The sequence below is a fragment of the Lycium barbarum genome, chromosome 11, assembly GCF_019175385.1.
Source record: "Lycium barbarum isolate Lr01 chromosome 11, ASM1917538v2, whole genome shotgun sequence".
Lineage (NCBI taxonomy): Eukaryota > Viridiplantae > Streptophyta > Magnoliopsida > Solanales > Solanaceae > Lycium > Lycium barbarum.
In genome coordinates, this window is record NC_083347.1 from 71,367,600 (window position 1) to 71,392,301 (window position 24,702).

General features: G+C 40.8%; 2 protein-coding genes and 1 long non-coding RNA gene across 3 annotated transcripts in view; 1 reads left to right on the top strand and 2 right to left on the bottom strand.

Moving 5' to 3' along the window:
* LOC132620294 (uncharacterized) overlaps positions 1 to 9,747 on the bottom strand; it is a 14,632-nt gene extending 4,885 nt beyond the window's left edge. Inside the window, exon 1 of the long non-coding RNA XR_009574757.1 lies at positions 9,306 to 9,747. This is a non-coding gene — a long non-coding RNA (uncharacterized LOC132620294). The remainder of the gene's footprint in view (positions 1 to 9,305) is intronic.
* Positions 9,748 to 10,688: 941 nt separating this feature from the next.
* LOC132619272 (uncharacterized) lies at positions 10,689 to 12,052 on the top strand. Its single transcript, XM_060334220.1, has 3 exons — positions 10,689 to 10,723; positions 10,810 to 11,645; positions 11,749 to 12,052. The coding sequence occupies exons 2-3, from the start codon at positions 11,295 to 11,297 to the stop codon at positions 11,935 to 11,937; spliced, it is 540 nt and encodes a 179-aa protein (XP_060190203.1). The 5' UTR covers positions 10,689 to 10,723; positions 10,810 to 11,294; the 3' UTR covers positions 11,938 to 12,052.
* A 9,439-nt stretch (positions 12,053 to 21,491) lies between these two features.
* Positions 21,492 to 24,145, bottom strand: LOC132619895 (uncharacterized). The gene is made up of 2 exons (XM_060334654.1): positions 22,769 to 24,145; positions 21,492 to 21,497 (listed from the first exon to the last, which is right to left on the bottom strand). The coding sequence occupies exons 1-2, from the start codon at positions 24,143 to 24,145 to the stop codon at positions 21,492 to 21,494; spliced, it is 1,383 nt and encodes a 460-aa protein (XP_060190637.1).
* Between the last annotated feature and the right edge of the window lie 557 nt (positions 24,146 to 24,702).

Here is a 24,702-nt window from a genome sequence, read left to right on the forward strand (position 1 = left end):
GAACCGAGGATTGTCGCCAGTTGAGAGAGGAGGTAGCCCGGTTACTGAAGAATGGCCATCTCCGAGAGCTGCTGAGTGAACGGGCCAAAAGTCACTACAAGGAAAGGGAGGCCCATCGAAGGACCGAGCCAGAAGAACCCCAACATACAATCAATATGATAGTTGGGGGCACCGATGAACCTCGAGGGCCCGTAATGAAACGGGTCAAGGTCTCTATTGTTCGCGAGAAGCGCAGCCGGGATTATTTACCTGAGGGCATCATTCAACCGCACAATGATGCATTGGTAATCTCTGTACTTATCTTTAAAACTAAGGTTAAACGTATTTTGATTGACCCAGGTAGCTCGGCCAACATCATCCGGTGGAGGGTGGTCGAACAGCTAGGGCTGCTCGATCAGATCGTACCGGCAGCCCGGGTACTCAGCGGGTTCAACATGGCAAGTGAAACCACAAAGGGGGAGATCTCATTGCCTGTGAACATCGATGGCACCATTCAACAAACGGTGTTCTACGTGATTGAAGGGGACATGAAGTATAACACACTACTGGGCAGACCCTGGATACATAGCATGAGGGCCGTGCCCTCAACACTACATCAGCTGCTGAAGTTCCCCACCCCGGAAGGGATAAAAACCATCCGAGGTGAACAGCCCGCTGCAAGAGAGATGTTCGCAGTAGAAGAAGCAGCACCTCGGCCCAAAGAATCGGATCAGAAGAAAGAAGATGTAACTGGAGGAGAGGACACCAAATAGCAATTAAAGCACACCGGGTCGGATCCGGGGCATGTAGAGGATGATTTCGAGGTACTTAGATCGTTCGTCATGCCGGATGACTCGGATGCGACCAAGTCAACTGTAGAAGAGCTGGAGCAGATCATCCTGTTCGAGTATCTACCGGACAAAAAGGTATACCTGGGCACGGGGCTAACCCCGGAGCTCAGGAACAAGTTAATTAAATTCCTTCGAGCTAACGCAGATTGCTTCGCATGGTCCCATATAGATATGACAGGTATATCACCAGAAGTAGCAGCTCACAAGCTTAGCTTGGACGGGAAGTTTCCCCCGGTGAAGCAGAAGAGAAGGCCCATGGCAGAAGCAAAACACGCCTTCGTAAAAGATGAGGTAACAAAGCTTCTAAAAATAGGTTCTATCCGGGAGGTAAAGTACCCGGATTGGCTGGCTAATGTGGTAGTGGTGCCCAAGAAAGGTAATAAATTTTGAATGTGTGTTGATTACAAAGATTTAAATAAAGCATGCCCGAATTATTCATTTCCGTTGCCTCACATCGACAGAATGATCGATACTACGGCCGGACATGAGATGTTAAGTTTCCTCGACGCTTACTCCGGGTATAACCAAATTCGGATGCACCCGGAAGATCAAGAGAAAACATCCTTCATTACCCGATAAGGGACTTACTGTTATAATGTCATGCCTTTTGGCCTAAAAAATGCCGGTGCAACGTACCAACGCCTAGTTAATGGGATGTTCGAAGAACAAATAGGAAAAACAATAGAAGTTTATATTGACGACATGGTTGTTAAGTCCCTGGAAACAGAGGACCATTTAAAGCATTTGCAGGAAACCTTCGATGTGCTCCGCAAGTATAACATGAAGCTTAACCCGGAAAAATGCACCTTCGGCGTCCGGTCCGGCAAATTTTTGGGCTTCATGGTGTCGAACCAGGGGATCGAAATCAACCCGGACAAGATCAAGGCCATCGAGGATATCGAAGTAGTGAGCAACGTCAAAGGAGTGCAGAGGCTCACCGGAAGGATAGCGGCGCTAAGCCGTTTCATATCAAGATCTTCGGACAAGAGCCACCGCTTCTTCTCCTTACTGAGGAAGAAGAACGATTTCGTTTGGACACCGGAGTGTCAAAAGGCTTTACAAGAGTTGAAAAGATACCTGTCCAGCCCACCGCTGTTGCACACGCCAAAAGCGGACGAGCGACTTTTTCTCTACCTTGCTATCTCCGAAGTAGCGGTGAGTGGTGTTTTAGTCCGAGAAGAATCAAGTACACAATTCCATATCTATTACGTGAGTAGAAATTTGGGGGATGCGGAAACCCGTTATCCCCATTTGGAAAAATTGGCATTAGCATTGGTAAGCGCTTCCAGAAAGCTCAAGCCGTACTTTCAATGCCATCTAGTATGTGTAGTAACCACTTACCCCCTGGAAAACATCATGCATAAACCGGAATTATCGGGTAGATTAACTAAATGGGCTGTAGAAATTAGCGGGTATGATATCGAGTACAAACCTCGAACGGCCATCAAATCCCAGATCTTGGCCAATTTCGTGGCAGATTTTACCCCGGCCATGGTCCCCGAGGTCGAGAAAGAGCTTCTGCTGACCTCGGGAAAGGCCTCGGGCATTTGGTCTCTACATACGGGCGGGGCCTCGAACCTCAAAGGTTCCGGGCTAGGGATCGTCCTTAGAACCCCGGCCGGGGATGCCGTTCGACAGTCCATTAGAACTGCTCAATTGGATAACAATGAAGCCTAGTATGAGGCTATGATTACAGGTTTGGAACTGGCCCGAGGTATGGGGGCCGAAATAATCGAGGCAAAGTGCGATTCGCTTTTGGTCGTAAACCAGGGGAACGGCGTCTTCGAGGTCAAGAATGAGCGGATGCAGAGGTATCTTGAAAAGATCCAGGTGATACTACATCGATTTAAAGAATGGACCATACAGCACATACCGAGGGAGCAGAATAGCGAAGCCGATGCATTAGCAAATTTGGGATCCTCGGTCGAAGGGGAGGAAATCAACCCCGGCACGACAGTGCACTTGTTAAACACGGCGATAGAAAACGGACACGCCGAAATAAACACAATGGGTTTAACTTGGAATTGGCGCAACAAGTACATCGACTACTTGCGTGATGGGAAGCTCCCGAATGACCCGAAAGAGTCACGGTCATTGAGGACCAAAGCTGCGCGTTTTTGTTTGGTAGACGGCCAATTGTATCGACGGTCTTTCTTCGGACCACTGGCCAAGTGCCCGGAGAGACGGAGTATGTGATGAGAGAGGTGCACGAAGGAACCTGCGGCAATCACTCCGGCGCCGATGCTCTGGTCCAAAAAATTATCAGGGCCGGTTATTACTGGAACCAGATGGAGGAAGACTCAAAGAACTTCGTCCGTAAATGCGACGGATGTCAGAGACATGCTCCGATGATTCACCAGCCTGGGGAATTATTGCATTCGGTGGTGTCACCTTGGCCTTTCATGAAGTGGGGAATGGACATCGTCGGTCCATTACCATGGGCACCAGGTAAAACCCGTTTTATTTTGTTTATGACTGATTATTTCTCCAAATGGGTTGAAGTGCAGGCCTTTGAAAAAATCAGAGAAAAGGAGGTCATTGACTTCATATGGGATCACGTCATCTGTCGTTTCGGCATCCCCACTGAGGTAACTTGCGATAACGGGCCCCAGTTCGTGGGTGGCAAAGTCAACAGATTTCTCGGAGGGTTGAAGATCAAGAAAATTGTATCAACTCCGTATCACCCGTGTGTAAACGGACAGGCTGAATCCATGAACAAGACAATAATCCAAAACCTGAGGAAGAGACTTGAAGCATCAAAGCATCATTGGAGAGAAATATTACCGGAGGTATTGTGGGCTTACAGAACCACATCGAAATCGAGCACTGGGGAGACTCCTTTCTCGTTGGTCTACGGGGCTGAAGCTCTTATCCCCGTGGAAGTTGGTGAACCGACCCTCCGGCTCCGCTATACGACCGAGGAGTCAAACGAGGAGGCCATGGCCGTAAGACTCGACCTCACGGACGAGCTTCGCGAAAACGCGTTGGTCCATATCGCAACCCAGAAACAAAGGGTGGAAAGGTACTATAATCAGAGAGCCAATTTTCATCATTTCCAAGTAGGGGACTTGGTGCTCCGAAAAGTAACCTTGAACACTAAGAATCCCAACGAGGGTAAACTGGGTCCGAACTGGGAAGGACTTTACAAGATAACCGAGGTAACAGGTAAAGGATCATACCAGCTGGAGTCCATGGACGGGCAGCAGCTGCGCAATAACTGGAATGTGGCTCATCTGAAAAGATACTACTGCTGAGGTAATAATACCCCATGTTTCTCTATTTTGACCTTTCTTTTTTGCAGGAAACCGAGTACCAGGCAAAGAAAAGAATCAAAATCTGAAAACACGTGTTGCACTCTTTTCCTTAGTACAGTTTTGTCCTAAAATGGGTTTTCCTACAAGGTTTGTAATGAGGCAACAAGTACAACGTGTTACTTGACAAATATAAAGGACAAACGTCCGGAATCTCGGGGTCACACCCAACGAGTGGGGAATTAATAGCACTCACCCGATCTTACAGCTCGGCCAAGAGCTAGGGGACTATCATACCGACTCCGGAGGTCGCCCTCAACAAATAACACCGGGCCAAAAATGTTAGGTTCCGATGTAAGGACCAAAAGATCAAAATGAATCGTGTCCACCGAGTGTTTGCTATGGCAAAAAGAAAGCCGAACCTTCTGCTATAGGTTTCGGTGTAAGGACCAAACGATCAAAATGAATTATCCGTTAAGTACTTGCTACGGCAAAAGCAGAAGGAAACAAAATTCTCATGTATACAAACACTTTGCAATGCAAAATTATCGAAAGTTTTGATGGCAATATCTCGGTTATCTTCCTGTTAAAAGACTTTACCTCGGTGATAACCTCCGTATTTCGGCACTAATTCATTCACATACCCTATACCGGGCACTATGGTCGAAATTCGACAAAGGCGATAAGGTCATAGCGAACCGAGCCAAAATCGTTAAAAAATTCGACTAAGGCAATGAGGTCACAACGATCCGAGCCAAAATTTTCTAACCTCCCCAAACGGGGACTGTTACGTCAAAATTCAGCCAAGGCTGAGATTCGGGTGCCCGAAGGAATACCGGCTCTAACAAATTGCTGAAAAATACCGACCCTAAGGAAATGCCTATCGTGGTTCGGGGGTGTCTGAATTCACAAAGCACTAGGTAAGTCCTACGGGCACAGCGAACTAATAACTACGAGTTAGCTTGTCCTTAAAACGGACCAACGATTCGGGCAAAAATAACAGCGAACATTTAAACGAAGAAACAAGAGAGATGCATTTTTCATTTATACAAGGGGTGTTTTTACATCAAAAAACCAAAGTCCTACAAAGGAAAAAAATAAAGATAAAAGCCAAGTACAAGCCATAATCTACCCAGAATGGCTGGAGCCAGAGCGTTCGGACACTGTCCGCTCAGAGTCATCGGAGTCAGAACCGAGAGCATCCTTAGCCTCTCCCTCGACCCTCTGAGCCTCAGCAATAAGGGACGGAAGATCAGTAAAGCCATGCTCGAGAGTGATCCTCCGAGATTTCCATTTCTCGTACTTAGCAACAATAGTAGCCTGAGCCTCGACGACTTCCAAGCTTCGTCCAAATCAGCCTCGGCCTGGGCTAACTTCACCGCTAGAGCATCCCGAGCCTCTCCAAGAACATTCTGCATTTGGATGGCCGATTGAAGCTCGGCCTGGAGAGTGTCATTTGCATCAGCCGTTACCTTAAGCTCGTTCTTCAGATCATCACACATCCGGGCCCTGCTCTCCGCTTTCTCTTCGAACACCCTTGCACGCTCTTGATACCGGGCACTCTCAGATTCGAGCAGCCGATTCCTCTCGGCCAAGCTCGCAGCATCCGACTTCACCAAATCCAGCTCCTCCAGGAGTTGGGAGAAGGTGGTTTCAAGCTCGCCAAGCCTCGAGGAAATTTGAGCATTATCCCGGCTAAGGCCGATCTTCTCAACTTCGAGGCTCCGATTGTATTCGGCCATCGCGGCCAGTTCACTCCCCAGCTGACGATTCTCAGCCTTCGCTGCATCAAGCTCGGGCCGAAGATTGGAAAGAGCGACTGCTCGGTTCAACTCCTCCTCCTTCTCCCGAAGAAGGTGCACATATTTCTCCGTTTCCCGGCCCTGGGCATCCAGTTGGCCCTTAAGATCGTCCATCTCTTGTTGGGCGCGGACGAAGGCTTCATTGACGAGCACCACACTCTGCAAAAGAAAGCAAGTTAAAAACTTGAAACAAGGTTAAAATTCTCAGTAAAGATGTACAGAGACGGTTACAAAACTTACCCGGTTGCCCGCATGCATACCTTCGTTAATGAGGCATTGCCAAGAGACCCCGGTCATCTTCCGCTTGTCCGAATCTGAGACAAGAGGCCTCAGATAGCTCGCCACGCCCACCGAGTGAGAAAGGAAACTGCAGTCCTCGGGGACGGTGACCACGACCGATTTTGTTCTCCTCGGCTCCACGCTTGGGGCCGGGAAAATACGCACCAAGCTGTCCCTGGCCCCAGATTCAGAGGACCGGCTGGCCGACCTCGTGGCCTGAGGGATAGGGAGATGCCCGAATCCCACAGTTTCGCCGGTAGCGGGAGGGGTGCCCGAGAACATATCGTCAAACTCATCAGGCCTCGGAGCCAGAATGGAGGAACTTGTTGCAGCCTCAGTATCTTCAGCAAAGCTCAGGGGCTCCGTAGCTGCATCAGGCTCGTTCTCGGGCGTATGATCGACGTCAATGGGGACTTCGATCTCCGGGGCCTGCTCGGACCTTTGACCGACTTCAGCAGCGGCCGCCTCCCCAGGCCTTCTTGTCCTTTGCAGGGGAGCTTCCTCGGAAGAAGTTTCACCTGAAATGTCGACGAAGTCAATCGACCTTAGAGGAACCGGGGAAAGAATTTCTTCCGCACCTGTGTGAGAAACCGGAACCAAACGTCCTTCACCAGCAGAAGGAAGGGGTGGAACGGCGACAGCCTCCTCCGGGATAGGAGCCACGGGAGCATCGGCATCGACTCTCTGAACAATGATGTCGGCCTTTGTTTCATCCCGTAAGGTTCGAGTGACGCTCCTCGCCCTCTTCTTCGACTGTTGCCCTTTATACGAGGGCCTTTTCCTTTTGGCGGCAGCAGCAGCGGCAAGGGCACGAGACGCACCCGCCGAGTCAAACTCGGCTGCCGATGTTGTGGGTTCGGCTGCCGACTCCGGTCTGGGATCCACCGAGCCCTTGGGCAAACCTGAAAATCAAAGACGCGTGCGGGTAGCGAAAGATGCAATAAACACGAATAAAAGCAAAGTATTACCATGGTTCTGGGCGACCCATCGGCCACGTGATAGGTGGCCCCATATCCGGTTATCGTGAACATGTTGGCTGAGAAGTGCAGTGACCCATTCGCTCAGGTTCCGGACTACCGGAGGAATATACCCATTGGCTGATATGAATAAGAAAAATGGTGAGAAAGTGGGATCAAAATTTGACGAAACGTACAAAAGCAATCACTTAAGGGTTCAGACTTACGCTTGTTGTTCCACTTCTCCGGAAAAGGCATGTAATCTGCCGGAATGATGTCCTCGGTCCTCACCCGGACATATCGTTCCAACCAACCCCTATCTCTGTCCTCGTCCATTTTTGAGAAAAATGGATTCCGGCTACACTTGGCAAGTTTTATTACGCCACCCCGGAACAACCTCGGGGAATAGAGGCGTATCAAGTGAGCCAGCGTGAGTTCCTTCCCGGCATTGTTGGCCAAAAGTCGCAGGCATGCCACGACACTCCAAACAATCGGACCAATCTGGGCCAAGGTTACGTCATAAGTCCGACACATGTCTAGGATGATCGGGTCGATCGGAGGGTCGAGCTTGAGGGTGAAGGGGTAACTGTAGACATACAAAAATCCCTCCCGATGGTCAGTGACTGACTCATCGGGCCCGTGGGCAAAAACGCGGACCGGGCGATTGTCCCATCCGCGGTCAGACCGGACAAGGTCAAGTCTATCCTCGGTAATGGAGGAGGGGTATCGTCTCACATCATACCCTCTGTCGGATACGGAGGAAGGTTTTTCAACCTCTAAGTCTTTGTTGAAATTGGTTTTGGCTATAATGCCTGAGGCTGTAGGCTCGAAGGAGCTCTTTGCTTTGGCCGGAGATGCAGGCTCGGTTCCTTGGGATGAAACCGAGAGAATATCATGGGAAGTGGTTTCAGACATTTTGAAATATGAGAAGAAGAAGTTGAGTGGATTCGGAAAGGAAGGTGAAAGAGTACAGGGAGCAGCCAAAGAGTTCAAGAGTGGCAAAAGCAAAAGAACGGAGCAACACTCAAACAAGAAGCAGCAGCACACGAGAATGACTGGTGAAGGAATTGGTAAAGATCATTCCTTTTTTGCGTAAATATAAGCAGCAAATCGACAGGCAATACGAGTTGTAAGAGGAGAAGTGAAAAGCTTCAGAAGAGGGAAGAGGAATATAAGAGTTCGAAAATGTTTGGATGAAGAGGTGAAAGAGCCTTATATAGGCATGGGACTGTGGCGGTTACGGTTCCCCAGCCAATTGGGGAGCGCCACGTGTCCCCATAATTAATGAGGAGTGACTTTAAACGACGTGCGTGTGGCGGTTGTCAGGGCGGACCATCCGGGGGAAGACACGTGGCCGATAAAGGGGGAACGTGACGCAACCGTTCCCGCCAAAAGGAAGAAATGACTACGGTCGAATAGAATTACCGGTTTCTTGATTCATCCACTTCCTGCTACTCCGATAAAACTTCGGTCCGGAAAGTGTGGGGACTATCTGTATACGGTAAAAACCGGATAAACGTTAAACCGGTGAGACGAGGAACCGAGGGGAGAGAGGCACAGGAACGTGTACGGAGACTTTCGTTTTGAACCGGAGGAACGCCTAGGCCGAAACTAAGGTAGGGCACCATTTGGTCCGGTTTTCTCCATGGCCGGGTTGGACGTGGCCGTTAGTCCGGATGATTGAGGCCGTTGGTCCGGGAGATCCGTTGCGCGTCTGCCACGAGTCGATAATGTCTTGCCATGCTCAACTGCTAACCGTACGGGTGTCAGATCGTACAGCCAACCTAACCCAACCTAATCCAACTCAGAACCTTTTCTTTATTCTATTATTTTTTATGTTGTAGGAAGCCCATGGGGCAACACTATAAATAAGGGGCATTGTCCTCCTTTTAGGGGGTTGGCTCCTCATACCAAAAAAACTCTTTGTAATAGCAAACTATATATAAAAATCTCTCTCGTATCAGATTTCGGCCCATATTTTCTGTGCTTTATCTCTTACGCTTTTTTGAATCAAACAACACTTATTTGCTAGTTGATACACGAGTCTAGAACAAATCATTGGTCACCAATTGCTCCTTGTGGCATAGTCACATATTTCTTTTCTCCATCACATAAACTCAAGATAAAGTCACATATCCTATACCTCACCAACAAAATTAATTGATTATCCAAATTTGGGGTAAACACCTCGCTGTTTCAGATCCAACTTCCTAAGAAGGAAAGGAAAGAAAAAAACAAACAAAACAGAACATGCATGTCGAGGATGGACAAGAAATAGGGAGAAAATTTCATAAAAAAATAAGAAGAAAGTACAAACATATATTAGGAAAACAACAAAATTGGAGTGCTTACCAGTGAATAAATGAAGAAGCAACAGATAAATAAATGAAACAGGTTAAGAAGAAATGAACAAAGGGCTGCAGATCTTCTCAGATTCCATGCCTTGAGCGCCGTCCATCTTCTCTGCCCCTAAACAAGTACTGCAAGAAGAGCGGAAGAAAGTTGAGAAGAAGACGAGAGGCTGAAGCGATGGGATGGTCAAACTGGAGAATAAAGGTATCTCTGTGTCTAAAGTGGAAGTGTAATGTGCAGCACATGTGGTATACTAATTAAAAGGGCACTGGACAGGTGTAAGAGCCAGTTTGGCTTAGCTTATAAGTTGCTGAAAACAACTTATAAGCTGTTTTCAGCATTTTTGAGTGTTTGGCTGACCAGCTTACTTTTTTTTTTGCGCGGAGTGCCCTTATTTTGGGCTGGTCTTTATATTTTGCCCCTGATTTATGCCTTCTTTAATTTTTTCCCCTGCCGCCTGTTTAATGAATGTTTTTTGACGAAATTACTCTTATCCCATTAAAACCCTTTCTATTTCGTCATTTGCCCTTTTCTTTTCTTTTTTTGCTTCTTCGTTCCTCCTCTGTTTTGTGTCTGTCTTATCTGTTCTAAAATTTAGGTACAAATTTGGATCTTTTGCTCGTTTCAATATTTGTTTTATGTTAAATTGTTGTTTGTTGAATTGATATCTTTGTCTTCGTCGTTTTTTTTATATTTAATTGATCCTTGTTTATTTAAAATTATAGTGTTTTTGTTACAGTGTCTGTATGGTTTTTTGAACTTTAGTTTCGTCCCCATGTATATATTCTGGTTTTTTGAATGTCGTATCATGAATGTCGTAATATGTTTTAGTTGATCTTGATATGCGTTTTGGTTTTCTCTTTGTTGAATCTTTGAAGTTTTGCCTGTGAACAGTTGTTTTATGTTGTTGCTGTTGTTTTTGTTTAATAATCTGGGTTTTGTGAAGAATGTGTTTGTCTGAGGCAACATATGCCGGGTCCGGCAGATTTCTTGGTTTTTGAAACTGAAGTTATGCCGGTTCCGGCATAAAGTTATGCCTGTTCTGGCATAACTTCATGAATTAAGTTAATTTTATGTGTGTCTTGATTGTTTGGTGTTGTCTTGTTAATAATTTTGGTTTTTATGAAATCTTTATGTGTTTTTGTGTTGTTTTATTAATAATGTTGGCTTTTTATGCAATCTTATGTGTTTTGGTTCTTTCTTCTATTATGCAGGTATTTGTGTACCAGTCTAGGGGCTGATTTTTTATTATGGTATATGTTAATTATTTTCATTCTCATTTTTGGTTGTTTCTTATGTAAACTCTTAGTTTCTGTTGACATTAATTTTTCTTTTATAGGAGGAACATCCCTTGGTTAAGTTTGAACACTGGGTTGAAGGAGGTGGCTGTGGAGTGGTGATTTTCATTTTCGGAGTTTGATTTTGTCCTTTTTGAGTGTCTCTCAATTGGAGTTGTTGAAAAAGGGTGTGTTTGGACAGTTTATGGATTTGGTTGATGTCCGCCTGAGTGATAGTATTTTCCATTGCTTGATCTTATTGTAACTTTCATCTAGTAATGATAGTGCGTTAAAGTTTAAGATTTTTGATCGCGTGTGTGTATTTGATTCCGAGTCTTTCCGTCTTATTACTGGGTTGGATTCTTGTGTTGGCGATTTTAGTGTTGTGTCTAGCAGACCAAATAGATTGTTGAGACTTTATTTTCCAAATCAGGATAGAATAAGGTTGTGTGATCTCAAGAGTTTCTTACAGATCAAGTCAAGTAATCGTACTGGTGGTTTTTGGGAAAGATCTAGTTATCCTGTTAGACTTGCTGAGGTCTATATAATGGAGAGGGTTTTGTTGGGTCGTAACGAGAAATGTGTTGTTAAAGGTCATCTAATGAAGATAATTGATGATGACAGTCTTCGGGTGTCTTATCCTTGGGGTTCTCTTAGTTTTAATTGGTTGGTACGGTCGATTCGTGGTTGTGTGAAGAATTTCAAGAGCATGCCATCTGCACGTTATATGATTAGTGGTTTCCTTTACGCTTTAAATGTGTGGCTGTTGGAGGTTTTCCCTATCTTTCGAGGGTTTTCAAGTTTTCATGGTCTGAAGTCTCCTCGTATGTTGTCTTGGGGTCCTTCAAAGCAAGTTGATTATAAAGTTATTACTGATAATTTCTTCCATGCTGAAAAAGTATGTGTTTCCCTTTTGTTGATGCTTCTTTTTCTTGGTTCTTTTTCCCTCTTGTTATTTTTTGTGTTTTTGTCTAAATTGATGTGTTTATATTGTGTTATAGAGATTCAAGAAATTTATTGTCCATGCTGTTGTTGTTGGTACGGAACAAGAGATGCTGGATTATCCAGTTGCACTTAAATTTCCTGATTATTCAGGCCCTTGTTCTTCCCGTGCGGTTTTGCCATCTGAAGTTGCTTCTCAGATAGTTGATGTAAGTTGTACTTTGCTTTTTGTGTTTTTGGTTGTTTAACTGAATTCTGAGTTAGAGGCCTTGTGGTATAGTATTTTAGTAGGAGACATTTTTGTAGTCTTTTCTGTTTTGGTTATGGAAATTAAAGTTTATGCCCCTTGAGGCATACTTTTTGGTTTTGCAAATGTAGATCTGCCCCTTCCGGCATACATTTCTCCTTTCATATTTTCAGTTCTGCCCCTACCGGCATACTGTTCTCATTTTGAGACTAATTTTAGTAGGTAACACATTTTGCAGCCTTCTCTGTTTTGGTTTTGGAAATGAAATTTTATGCCCCTTGAGGCATATTTTTTGGTTTTGCAAACTTAAAATCTGCCCCTTCCGGCATACATTTCTCCTTTCATATTCGAATTCTGCCCCTACCGGCAAACTGTTTTCATTTTCAGACTTCAATTCTGCCGGTTCTGGCATACTTGTTCAACATTAATTTAGTGACATCAAAATTAATGTGTTGTTTTATTGATCTGTTATACAGGGTGTTTTGTCTAGTGTGAAGAAGCAACTTGATGATGAACGATCTACAATTGTCAATCAAGTAAAGGTATGGCTTTTTATTTTTTTATTTTTGAGTTTGTTAATATGATATGTATACTTTGCATGCTGCATTCGTTGTTTTTGTTTATTCTCATTTTCTTTTCTTCTTTTTGTTTTTTTTCATTTTTTTGTAGTCTTTGGATAGCCGTTTCAAAGAATTGGATAAAAATTTTGTTGGCGCGATTAATGCTGTGGATAGCTTAGTTCGTGTACATGATGAAACAAAGTCATATGTAGCAGCTTCTAAAAGTGCTAAAAGAACTTGTTTAGAAAGTAGACTTGACAGTTTGGAAAGTAAATTTGATTATGTGATGCATTGTGTTGAAAGTTTAGTTCGACTGCATAGCGAAAACAAATCTTGTAAAGCTTGTGCATTTGGTAAAAGACAACCTGATTTGGGTTATTCAGTGAATGATGAGGTGAAGTTAGATGCACATCGGTGAAGTTAGATGCACATCTTGGAAAAGAGGAGAATATGCTTTGTAAAGCTTGTCTACAAAAAATGAGACGTCTCCCATGCTCGATATGCTCTGTGATGCTGCTGTTTCTTCATCAAGTCAACTGTCTGATAAAACTCAAACTCTTTCTCAGTTTGAAAAGGAATTTGTGAAAGAAAATGAAGACCGCGTTAAAGAAATTGTTGCAATTAATAATGCTTTTCAATGCGGAGATTATGTGTTTTCTTCTAATGAAGCATCACAAAATGTAAATGAAGCAGCAGCTGCTGTTGAAGATAGTAGAAAACGTCCGAGATGCGAAGATGGAAACAAAGAAGATGATGGTAGTAGAAAACGTCCGAGATGCGAAGATGGAAACAAAGAAGATGATGGTTATCCTAATTGGTATTTGCTTACACCAAGCAGTACTCCTGTTGAGAAACGGTTGAGTTCAACTGTTGAAGATATATACTGTACTGCAGAAGAGTTAGGAAAGTGAATTGATTTTTTTGTTGTTATTTACGGCAAGTGTTATGTTATTGTGTTTCTCCCTTTTTCGAATGATGTATATGTAAATTGGTCTTTCATTTCTGTACATATAATGAAGTTTCACTTTTTCAAACTGTGTTCTGTAGTCTGTCTGAACCGGCATACTTTTGCCATTTTGTGAATAGATGTTCTGCCCCTTCCGGCATACTTCTAAGATGGAAGTAACTGTTTTTCCTAAAAATAAAAAAAGATAATTAAAAAGTGACTCTTGTTCCAAAACATCTCGAATAAGTGCGACAATTACTTCCAATTAATGTATTAATTATTTTGTTTTTAAAAAAAAAAATGGAAAGAAAACTGAAAAATTCTTTGTATTTTTGTCAATAGTTGCGACAGTTACTCCAATTTAAATTTGAGTAACTGTTTTTGGTTTAAAAAAAAATCAACAATTTTAATCTTGCCGCCTCTAGCATAAGTTTACCCGTTGGGAACAGGAATTATGCCCCTTCCGGCATACTTCTAAATTCGTAGTAACAGTTTTTTTCTTCGCTAGAAATAAAAAAAAGATAATGCAAAAGTGACTCTTATTCCCAATATCTCTAATAGGTATTGCTAAATTTACTTCCAATTGAAAACATATTAATTCTTTTTAAAAAAAAAGAAAAAAGAAAAAATCGAAAAACTCTTTGTATTTTTGTCAATAATTGCAATAGTTACTTCAATTCAAATTTTACTAACTGTTTTTTTTTTTTTTAGAAAAAGCTGCAAAACTCCCTGTATCCTCATTCAATTGAAATCCAATCGTTTCAACAGTTATTCCAATTTAAAATGGACTAATTTGAACTTCTATATAAAGCCACACAGTTATGCCTACAACGGCAAACTTTTATTCCTAACACACTTACATTATGCCGCTTTCGGCATAAGTTTTGTTACGTGGTTAGCACGTGTGCATTTTTAATTTTTTTTTTTTGTTCAATATATATTTGCCCGCTCTTCCTGTAATTTACTTTTTATTTTCGTTTGTTCACTTTAAAGCTGAAGAAGGCAGTTGCTTTGTCACGTTTCCTATATCATCTTTATCATTCATTGATTTCTCTTAGTGGGTTTAAATTTCATCTGTAAGTTATTAGTTACTATTTTATTACTTGTTGATAAGTTATTTCCTTCAATTGTTTGTGTTTGTATTTTATTTGAATAGGGTTTTCTATTGTTTTTTCCTTTTACGTTTTTGGTAATGCATTGTGGTAATGTATTTTTGTTGGTAATGTTTTTTATGTGTTTTTTTTTCCTTTTTTTTCCTGATTGAATTTTATGTTTTTGCTCATGTCAGTGTGCTAAATCATGAGACGACAATTTGGACAAGTTGCTGACTATTATATTCCTCCGGAAGAGTGGACGAACACACGCATCAGTGCTGTATGGCCAGGGGATGAAAAGTTTGTTAAATTTGTTGAGAAATTTCTTACAAAAGAACAGTTGGTAATTTTGTAGAATCGTCCTTTTGGGAAATTTATGAAATTACATAATATAAAAATGTCGGGTATCTTGGTGAATTTTATGTTGTTGTCGGAAGTTCAGTGTTATGAAACAAATGAAATGCATTTTAATATACAAGATAAACTTGTGATATTTACAGACCAATCATTTAAGAGAGTCACTGGGTTATCAATTACTGAACCTCCTAGATCTTTCTATGCTAAATATAACAAAACCAATGGCAGTCGTCTTTTGAGAAGATATTTTGGTGTTGAAGATGGTAAAAGGAATTTGGAAATGAGGGATTTGAAGAATGTGATGAGTTCTGAAAATGTAGATTTTGAAGATGACCTTGATGCGGTGATGCTAGCAAAGGTATACATTCTTGGTCGTGTTTTATTGGGCGGTAGAATTGATAAAAAGATATTGTGGCAGCATATTGTGTACATAGAGGACAGTGAATTGTTTGAGCAGTTTAACTAGGGGTCTTTGTGTTTTTCCGAACTCCTGAGGTGTTTCAAATCAATATATAAGCAAGGGATAAACAGACATAACATTGATTATGGTGTTGTTGGTTTTGTTTTTGGCTTTAGTGTTTGGGTTTGGTCTAGGTTCAATGACTATCGCAAACAATATGTTGATATTATTGGCAATTGTCGTGAAGCTCTGATGTTGTCGTATGTCAGCAATAAATCTCCACATTTCAATGATGTGAAAAAATTGCTTGTATCCGAAGAGTACACGAGTGGAAAGGTAATGGTGTTTATTGCCTTTTACTTTTCGTGTCAACTTTTAATGTGGTTTTTCTTTTTTTGTTTTGATGTCATTATTTATTTTATTGTTGTATGGATTTGATTTCAATAGCGAGGTAAAGGGGTGGTTGATGAATCTCCGGACAATTCAAGTCGTGATGGAAGTGAATCTGAAGATGCCAATATTGCTGGCAAATCCACTGAAAGCTCTTCTCTAGAGCGTCGCATTGAGGTATTTCTCATGGGTCCTCTCTGTTTTTCCTGTAAAAGTTTTGTTCCTTTTTTTTTCTCTTGAGTTTAACACTTTGCTGTATTTGTTTATTTTCACAGTTCCTGGAAAATGTTTGTGATGTTAAATTGGATAGGATTTTGAATAATCAACAGAAGGAGAAGGCCCGGATGGATCAGCTGATTTCTGCTTTGCAAAAAGCAGGGTTAAATTTTGAATCCCAAACTGCTTCTGATGCAGAAAATGTTCGTCGACATGTTGATTCTCCTTGTCATGTTGAAAAGGGTAGGCGCAAGAGTAGAAGATCTGTTCGTAAAAGTGCTGCTGCTAAAAGGAAAACTAAACAAGCCATGTCTCGTAAAAATGTTGAGCAATCTTCCGTTGGGCAATGAAGAAGATCGGTGCAGTCTGATGTTGGGGAATATATTGTTGATCTTGAACAAGAATTTTGGGAATCTGAAACTGCCACCGGAGATGAGGGGGGTAACAATGATGATTTGTCTAATGTTGAGGCTGAAAGTAATCAAGAAATTCAGATGGAAGATGTGCAAGCCGGTTCTAGTGAAAAAACCGTTGATGAGACAGAGTTGGGAGGCAAAATCCAGTTTTACAAGAGAAGAAAATTACGCAAAACATTACAAGATGCAAATGCTTCTCTAAATGTGGCATTTGAAGATGTTTTTGGAGAAGGCCAAGAAAATGTGACATGTCCCATGGAGATAGATGTTGAACAAGTTGAATCTCTAAATGCAACCGAAAATGTTGAGGCTGAATTGCCTTCGGTAATTTTACATTTATACTTTGTTGTTTTCTAAATCTAAGTTGCCTGGCACACTTTTCTGGTAATTGACACTTTGTTTGCTCTTTTTTGTTTTCCTATATGCAAATGATAGTTTTGCCCGTCCTGGTATAATCCCCTTTTTTATTGCAACTCATGTTCTGCCTACTCCGGCATACTACCTTTTTCGCAAAGTTATATTTCTACCTACACTGGCATACTTTTACTTTTTGAAACTTAGCTCTTGCCCCTTCAGGCATACTTTCACATTTTATATGCAAACTCATGTTCTGCCTCCTCTGGCATACTCATCTCTTTTGGAAAGTTATTTTCTGCCCACTCCGGCATACTTTTACTTTTTGAAACTTAAATCTTGCCCCTTCCGGCATACTTTTCCCTTTTTCAAGCATAAGGTTTGCCCCTTGCGGCATATTTTTCAAAACTTGTTCATAAATTTTCCTTTTTGTGAATCTAACTTCTGCTTGTTTCGACATAATTTTCAATCTTTTACCACTTTCAGAATTTGTTAATTTTTTATTTTAATATTTTTGCTTCGATGATGGATGTTGTGTTTCTTAATTTGTTACTTTATGTAGGTTGTTGTGGAGGAACAATTTGCCAGTGAACAGTTTGGTGACGCAAATCGTGAAGAATCCAACGTATCTCCACCGAAAGGACATATGCCTGAAAATCTTAAGCAAATTCAAGATGATGCTGTGGTGGTTTTTGATCATCTCGAACGAGATTTATCTCCTGCCAGAGATGATAGGATAGAAGAGGGTGATACGTTGGTGTCGCCTCATGATGATGAATCCATTGTATCTTAAGCTGAAGGAAATGCAACTGGAAATGTTGAGGCTGAATTGCCTTTGGTAAATTTACATTTATACTTTGTTGTTTTTAACACTTTGTTTGCTCTTTTCTGTTTTGCTTATGCAAATGATAGTGTTGCTCCTCCCGGCATAATCAACCCTTTTATTGCACTCTGTCTACTCCGGCATACTACCTTTTTTCGCAAAGTTATATTTCTGCCTACATTGGCATACTTTTAGTTTTTGAACTTAGCTCTTGCCCCTTCCGGCATACTTTCACATTTTATATGCAAACTCATGTTCTTCCTTCTCCGGCATACTCATCTCTTTTGGAAAGTTATTTTCTGCCCACTCCGGCATACTTTTACTTTTTGAAACTTAAATCTTGCCCCTTCCGGCATACTTTTTCCTTTTTCAAGCATAAGGTTTTCCCCTTCCGGCATATTTTTCGAAACTTGTTCGTAAATTTTCCTTTTTGTGAACCTAATTTTTGCTTGTTTCGACATAATTTTTAATCTTTTACCACTTGTAGAATTTGTTAATTTTTTATTTTAATATTTTTGCTTTGATGACGGATGTTGTGTTTTTTAATTTGTTACTTTATGTAGGTTGTTGTGGAGGAACAATTGGGCGGTGAACAGTTTGGTGACGCCAATTGTGAAGAATCCATTGTATCTCCACTAAAAGGAGATATGGCTCAAAATCTTGAGCAAACAACACTTGAAAATCTTGAGCATATAAGACGTGAAACACCTGAAGCTCAAGTTTCTAACGAGGGTGATGAACGCGCTGTTGTTCATCATATTGGTGTTATGCCTGAGCCTATTAATGCGGTTGAGCCATTGAGGAGCGACCCAGGCAATACAGACCTGCCCGAGCCTATTAATGCGGTTGAGCCATTAAGGAGCGAACCGGCCAATGCAGACCCGGTTCAAGTCAGTACTCCAAGGGAGTCCGCTGTTGTTGATGGAAAGGGTGAGAACTCTCAAGGAATGGAGGACAATTTTCGATATGTGTCCTTTGAAGATATTGTAAATGTCGCTTCTTCCGCTGTCAAAGAGAGTACTGTTAGTCAAACCCCTCCTATTGCTGAAGAAGAACCTGTTGTTGAAGTGGCGGAAGTGCTACCTTCCTTGAAGACAAGGCGCCAGAGGAAAAGGAAAGTAGTGGGTGATACCCCGGCACCCGGATGGATGCTATATTCTGGACGAAATGATCTTCCTTTTGGGTCACGGAAGGACGAAAGTGACTGGGATGAACAGTACAGAAGGATGTGCCCATTCCATTACTTCAAAAGCAAACTTGCCGTGACCTTTTGGAAAAAAACTATCAATCCTCGAAATCTTCCACCACGTAGCTTTCGACCTACTGGGTAAGTTTTTAGTTATTGTGTGCTTTCTTGCATTTTTATTCCTTATTTTTGGGTTTATGTTTTTTTCTTTTCAGTCTTTTAAGTACAATTTCTGTATTTTTGCCCCTCCTGGCATAATCCCCCCTTTATTCCAAACTTTTGTTCTGCCTACTCCGGCATACTACCTTTTTTCGCAAAGTTATATTTCTGCCTAAACCGATATACTTTTACTTTTTGAAACTTAGCTCTTGCTCCTTCCGGGATACTTTCACATTTTATTGCAAACTCATGTTCTTCCTCCTCCGGCATACTCATCTCTTTTGGAAAGTTATTTTCTGCCCACTCCGGCATACTTTTACTTTTTGAAACCTAAATCTTGCCCCTTCCGGCATACTTTTCCCTTTTCAAGCATAAGGTTTGCCTCTTCCGGCAAACCTTATTCATAAAATTTCCTTTCTGTGAACCAAACTTCTGCTTGTATTTTTCTAATTTTTGTTCCCTTTTCTTTAATCAGGGAAGAAGACGAGGTAATGTATCCTGGAAAGTTGAACCAACTCAGTGAAGTTTACAAGTTGGGTGATGTTGAGCCAAAATATAGGATGTTTTTTTTGGAGCTGTACCATGATGTCTATGCGCTTAATGATGAGGTTCGTGATTGTCTTTTACTTTTTGTTTTCTTATTTTTCTATTAGTTATTGCTTCTTGCTTTTTTTTTTCTTTATTGCTGAATCACTATTTTTTTCCCTTAACACAGCATATTGATGTGATGCTCTATTATTTGAGGAAGAAAATGATGTATCATCCTCTAGCTTCCAATGCTGTTAAGTACACAACCGTAGATATGATGTTTGATCAGCTTGTGCAATTTGACATCAATAGATACTACCAAGACCCAGTTAATTACCACTGGTTTGCTGGCGGCAGTGATGATGCATTTTTGCTGAGTAATATTGTATATGGGCAAAGAGGAAACTGTGGTATATCATGGGAGAATGTCAACAGGGTATTAATTCCTATTCGCCCAGGATCTGATGATCCTAATGCAATTTCTCACTATGTACTTGCTATTTTCATGATTGATGAGCGTAAATTGGTAGTTTATAACTCACTCAATCATAATGATGATCGTTTGGTTCGCATTATCGAGGCCTACTGTGGTATGATCCCTAAGTTGTTGATGGTCAATGATTTTCAATTATTCAGGCCATCATACAATAACTTCAATAATCTGACATATACCTGGGCTGCCTGTCCAAAGCAAGGATCGTACGTTTCATTCTTATCTTTTTTAGCTTTTTCCATTGTTTTTTGTTGATTTTTTTTAATTGTTTTTGCTTTTATGTTGTTCTAAAAATCTCTCTTTTATAACTTTCAGAGATTATAATTATGGTCGTTTTTTGATCAAGTTTGCTGATATGCTGATTAGTGGTGAAGATCCTGCTGATTGGGATGGTTCTGGTTTGATGGACTACATGAAAGAGTGGTCAATCAATTTGGTTTGTCATGGGAAAGATAAGCTGAAAAAGGGTTATGACACGCCACCAGATACAGCTGCAAGTGATTATCATGAGCATAACGATATGGAGTGTGAGTATGAGATGAAAAAGAGAGCAAGATCTGTGAAGAAAGCAAAAAAATAGTTTGTTTTAGTTGAGCTAGATCTGTGAAGAAAGGAAAAAAATAGTTTGTTTTAGTTATTTTTGCACTATGTAACTTTTTTTTCGTGCGCACTTGTGCTTTTTGTAAATGTTATAAGATTGTATAGTTTGTTTGTGTTATAAATTTCAACTTTAAGCCCCTTTGTAATTTGATGGTGTTTATTTTTAATCTCAACTTCTCTGTTCATAAAAGCTGTTATTTTGTTGAAAATCCAAGTTATGCCCTTTCCATCACAACTTCATGGTGGTTGTGTAATAGAATTTTACCGGGGTCGGCATAGTTTCTCATTATGTAAATAGAAGTTCTGCTCATTCCGGTATAATTTAAGTTCAGAAAAGTTGCCAAAACCAGCAACAAAGACAAACCCTTTGAAGTTATTGACCAGCCAAAATGCATTTATTGGGGATTATTTGTGACATAAAGCTGTTATTTTGTTGAAAACCAAAGTTATGCCCTTTGCATCACAACTTTATGGTGGTTATGTAATAGGAGTTTGCCCGGGTCGGCATAGTTTGTCATTTTATGAACAGAAGTTCCACCCTTTCCGGCAGAAATTAAGTTCAGAGAACTTGCCACAACTAGCAACAAAGACAAAACCTTTTAACTTTTTTCACCTGTCAGAACGCATTTTATTGGGATTAGTTGAGACCCCATAATTGTTATTTTAGTATGAATGAATTTTATTTTTAGTCTATGTTGTTGTTGTTGTTTTTTTTTTCCAATCCAAAATTTGTATGAATGAAATTTTAGTATTAATGAATGAAATATTTTACTTAGTGTTAATTGTATTGTGCTGAATGTTTTATCCAATTTTTCAGCATTTTAAAATATTGTATAAATAACAAAGCACATAAGTATGCCCCTAACGGCATACTTATTTATTTTGTAAGCGGAAGACCTGCCGATTCCGGCATAAATGTAAAACTTGAAAACATCAGACAGAAACAATATTGTTATGTCCCAAGGCATACATCTATTAAACTTACCAGGATGTAGTCTTTGAGATACCAATTTTGTTTTCCCGGCAAAAACTGTTATACCTGCCACAGGAGGCATAAATTATAAAACTGGATAATTAAAGTTGATGATTTTTTTTCTTTTTCCTCAATGTTTTATGGTAGAGAATTGTAGATTTCATGTAGGGACATTTATATGTTGCTATTATATAGTCTTTTATTATCAGCAACAAGAAGATAACAACTTAATAAAAGAAAATAATAAAAGAAAGAATGGACAGAAGAATAAATGAGTGATAAGATGCTTGAAGTCTCAGTCTTAGTAATACCAAAGTTTTGCCATTTCTTTCAGGCAGAGTGTGCATTATGCGTCAAGAATCATAAGATAAATTCATACAAACCATGTATAAGAGTGTGATGTTAGGATGACAATTTCCTCTTCCTGTATCTTCTTGAATATGGATTGAGAGTTGGACTGTGGTTACAGGTTGCCCTAGTGTGTCCAAAGAACTTGCATCTACCACATCTGTATGTGTACTTTGTCGATTCTCTTCTTGGGCGATATCTTTTTGTTTGTTTTCTTCCAGGTCTTATTTTAACATCAGGCGGCGTTATTTTAATATCCATAATGTTTTGTGGAATAATCCATGAGTCTTGATTTCCAACTGATAGTATTTCACCTTTGTATGTCTCTTGGCAGGCTTGTTTCTTGAACCAGTCCGCACAGTATGTAGATTTTGGCAGACTTCTTTTGTCTATAACTGCCATGGCATGTGTGCACGGTAACTCGTCAGTTTGGAACTCCAAGCACTCTCAAGTCATATTCTTCAGGTCTACATTGTATTGATATCCTTCATCTTTCACAACAAATTTGACGGGAGTTATGTTTTCTACCTGTGGAAATTGACAATATAAATGAGTGATATTTTTTGTGGCAATTTTCAGATTATATGAGAGTTATGCCCTTTCCGGCATACTTCCTATGCAGTGAAAATAAGAGTCTGCCCCTTCTGGCAGAACTAAGTATAAAATAGGGTCATAGTTATTCCTTTGTCCAACACAACTTTTGTGTTTGGTTAATTTTAAACTATACATTGCTCATAAAACTAAGATTGAAGTGTGTGTTGCTAAAATTTACTTACTTTCATTGTGAGCATAAAAACAGTGTCATAGTTATGCCATTACCGGCATAATTCCATGCTAGTTAAAATAAGTGTCTGCCCCTTCCGGCAGAACAAAGTATAAAAATAGGGTCATAGTTCTTCCTTTATCCAGCATAACTTTTGTGTTTGGTTAAAATTAAACTATGCATCACCAAACTAATATTGAAGTGTGTGTTGGTAAAATGTACTTACTTTCATTGTGAAGCCTCTACTTATCTTTTCAAGCAGAATCTTTTCAGCCCAACATGTCAGGTCATGGGACGGTTCTGTTGCGTCCAATTTTCTCTGGTAAAACCAATTTTGCAGCTTGTTCTTGATGTAATCAATACATGCCTTTATTGGCAACTCTCTTGCTTTCCTCAATACAGAATTCATTGTCTCGACATTGTTCGTTATGAGCATGTTGTAATGCCTGTTGGTGTGGAATGAACGTGCCCATCTTTCCGGTGGTTCTTGTTCTATGTATTCTACAGCTTTTGGGTCGATTTGTTGTATCTGTGATATATAGGTACGAAACTCTGCCTGTTTGTACGTAGTTGCTGCATTGTAGAACAGTGATAAGATCGCTTCGGATGGGAAATATTTCTGCAAGTTCTTCTCCATGTGGTAGATGCATATTCCATGGTGGGTATCTGGATACAGTTCTTTGATTGCAGTTGCAATTGATGAGTGGCGATCGGAAAGAATTGATAGGTCTTTGCCCGTGCCAAACACCTTTTTCACGTGTTTGAAGAACCACCTGTAGGATTCATTATTCTCCGAGTCTGTAATACCAAATGCGAGAGGAAATATGCTGTTGTTTCCATCTTTTGCTACTGCTATCATGAGCACACCGCGGTATTTTGATTTCAAGAAGGTTGCATCCACCATCATTACTGGTCTGCAGTGTTTCCAACCCTCAATTGATGCTCCATACGCGAAAAAAGCATACTTAAACTTATTGTCAGCGGTCCATTTGATGTTAGCAACTGTTCTAGGATTTCTTAATTTCATCATGTGAAGATATTGCGGTAGAAGTGTGTAGTTATTTTCTGGGCTTCCTCTTATGAAATTATAAGCGTGTTGGAGGGAACGCCATGCTTTGTGGTAACCAATGTGCAAGCCATATCTGCTTCTCATTTCTTCAATGACAAATTTGGGTGTTATCTCTTGTAGTGTATGGCGTACTAGGTCTGTAATATATTCCGCTATGACTTTTGAAGTTGCATTCCTCATGTCAGAGGTGATGAAATTTATTGAACAACTATGTCTCTTTTCAAAGTTAACTACTTTGAAAAGTTCTGATCCTCTGAACCTTGAACTATGGAAACGCCAAATGCAGGTTGGGTCAACACATCTGATGTAATACCGTTGCGTGCATGACTTTTCTACCTTGTACTGTTGATGACGAGTAATTGCAATGTTATTCATGCACTTTTTCACGGTATCTTTGTCTTTGAATAAAATGCCAACTTCTATTTGATCAATCGATGCACTAGGTGTCAAAATTTGTGTATCATTTTGTATCCTCTTCCTCTTTAGTGTCTTTGTTTTGTTGCATGGCTGTGTTTGTGTCTCTTCAGCTGTCATGCTCGGAGTAAGTGATACAACATTCATTGAAGTTGGATGCTGAGAAAGGTCATTGTTTACAACTTGCTCAATGTTTGGTGGTTGCCATTGTAGCTGCTAAGGTGTCTGGTTAGGAGTTACTATCTCGCTCTGCTCATGTGGAATCCCAAGGTTATGTCCAATAGGGCTGTGTTGTTCGTCATCCAATCCAACTTCAGACATGTCTTCTTCATAAGCAATGCAGAGTTGTCTGTCAATTTCCTCTATGGTTTGTCCATCTATCATTAGGATAGATTCATTATGATGTTCTTGTAATGGGTTGTTCTCCGCATCAGCTGAATTGAACTCTAATATGAAATGGGAATTTCTGAAGTTGTCATTGTTGTTGAGCAGGTACAAGCAAGTGTGAAGATCAATGTCGTTTGTTACACGCATCCCTTTGGATGTTTTCTCACTGGTGTCAAACCATATGTTGGCCTCTTTTTGCTGAGTATCTTGTGTATGCCCCGTAAATATCTGTTGAGTGAATTGTTGAAAATTTACACCTTCATTGACAAGTATTAGCTTGGTTTCATGAT

Excerpts from the sequence above, each read along its gene's own strand:
- LOC132619895 (XM_060334654.1), bottom strand. The coding sequence starts at position 24,145 with ATGACAGCTGAAGAGACACAAACACAGCCATGCAACAAAACAAAGACA.
- LOC132619272 (XM_060334220.1), top strand. The coding sequence starts at position 11,295 with ATGGAGAGGGTTTTGTTGGGTCGTAACGAGAAATGTGTTGTTAAAGGT. Across the intron at positions 11,646-11,748 it reads ATTTCTTCCATGCTGAAAAA|AGATTCAAGAAATTTATTGT; the intron begins GTATGTGTTTCC and ends ATTGTGTTATAG.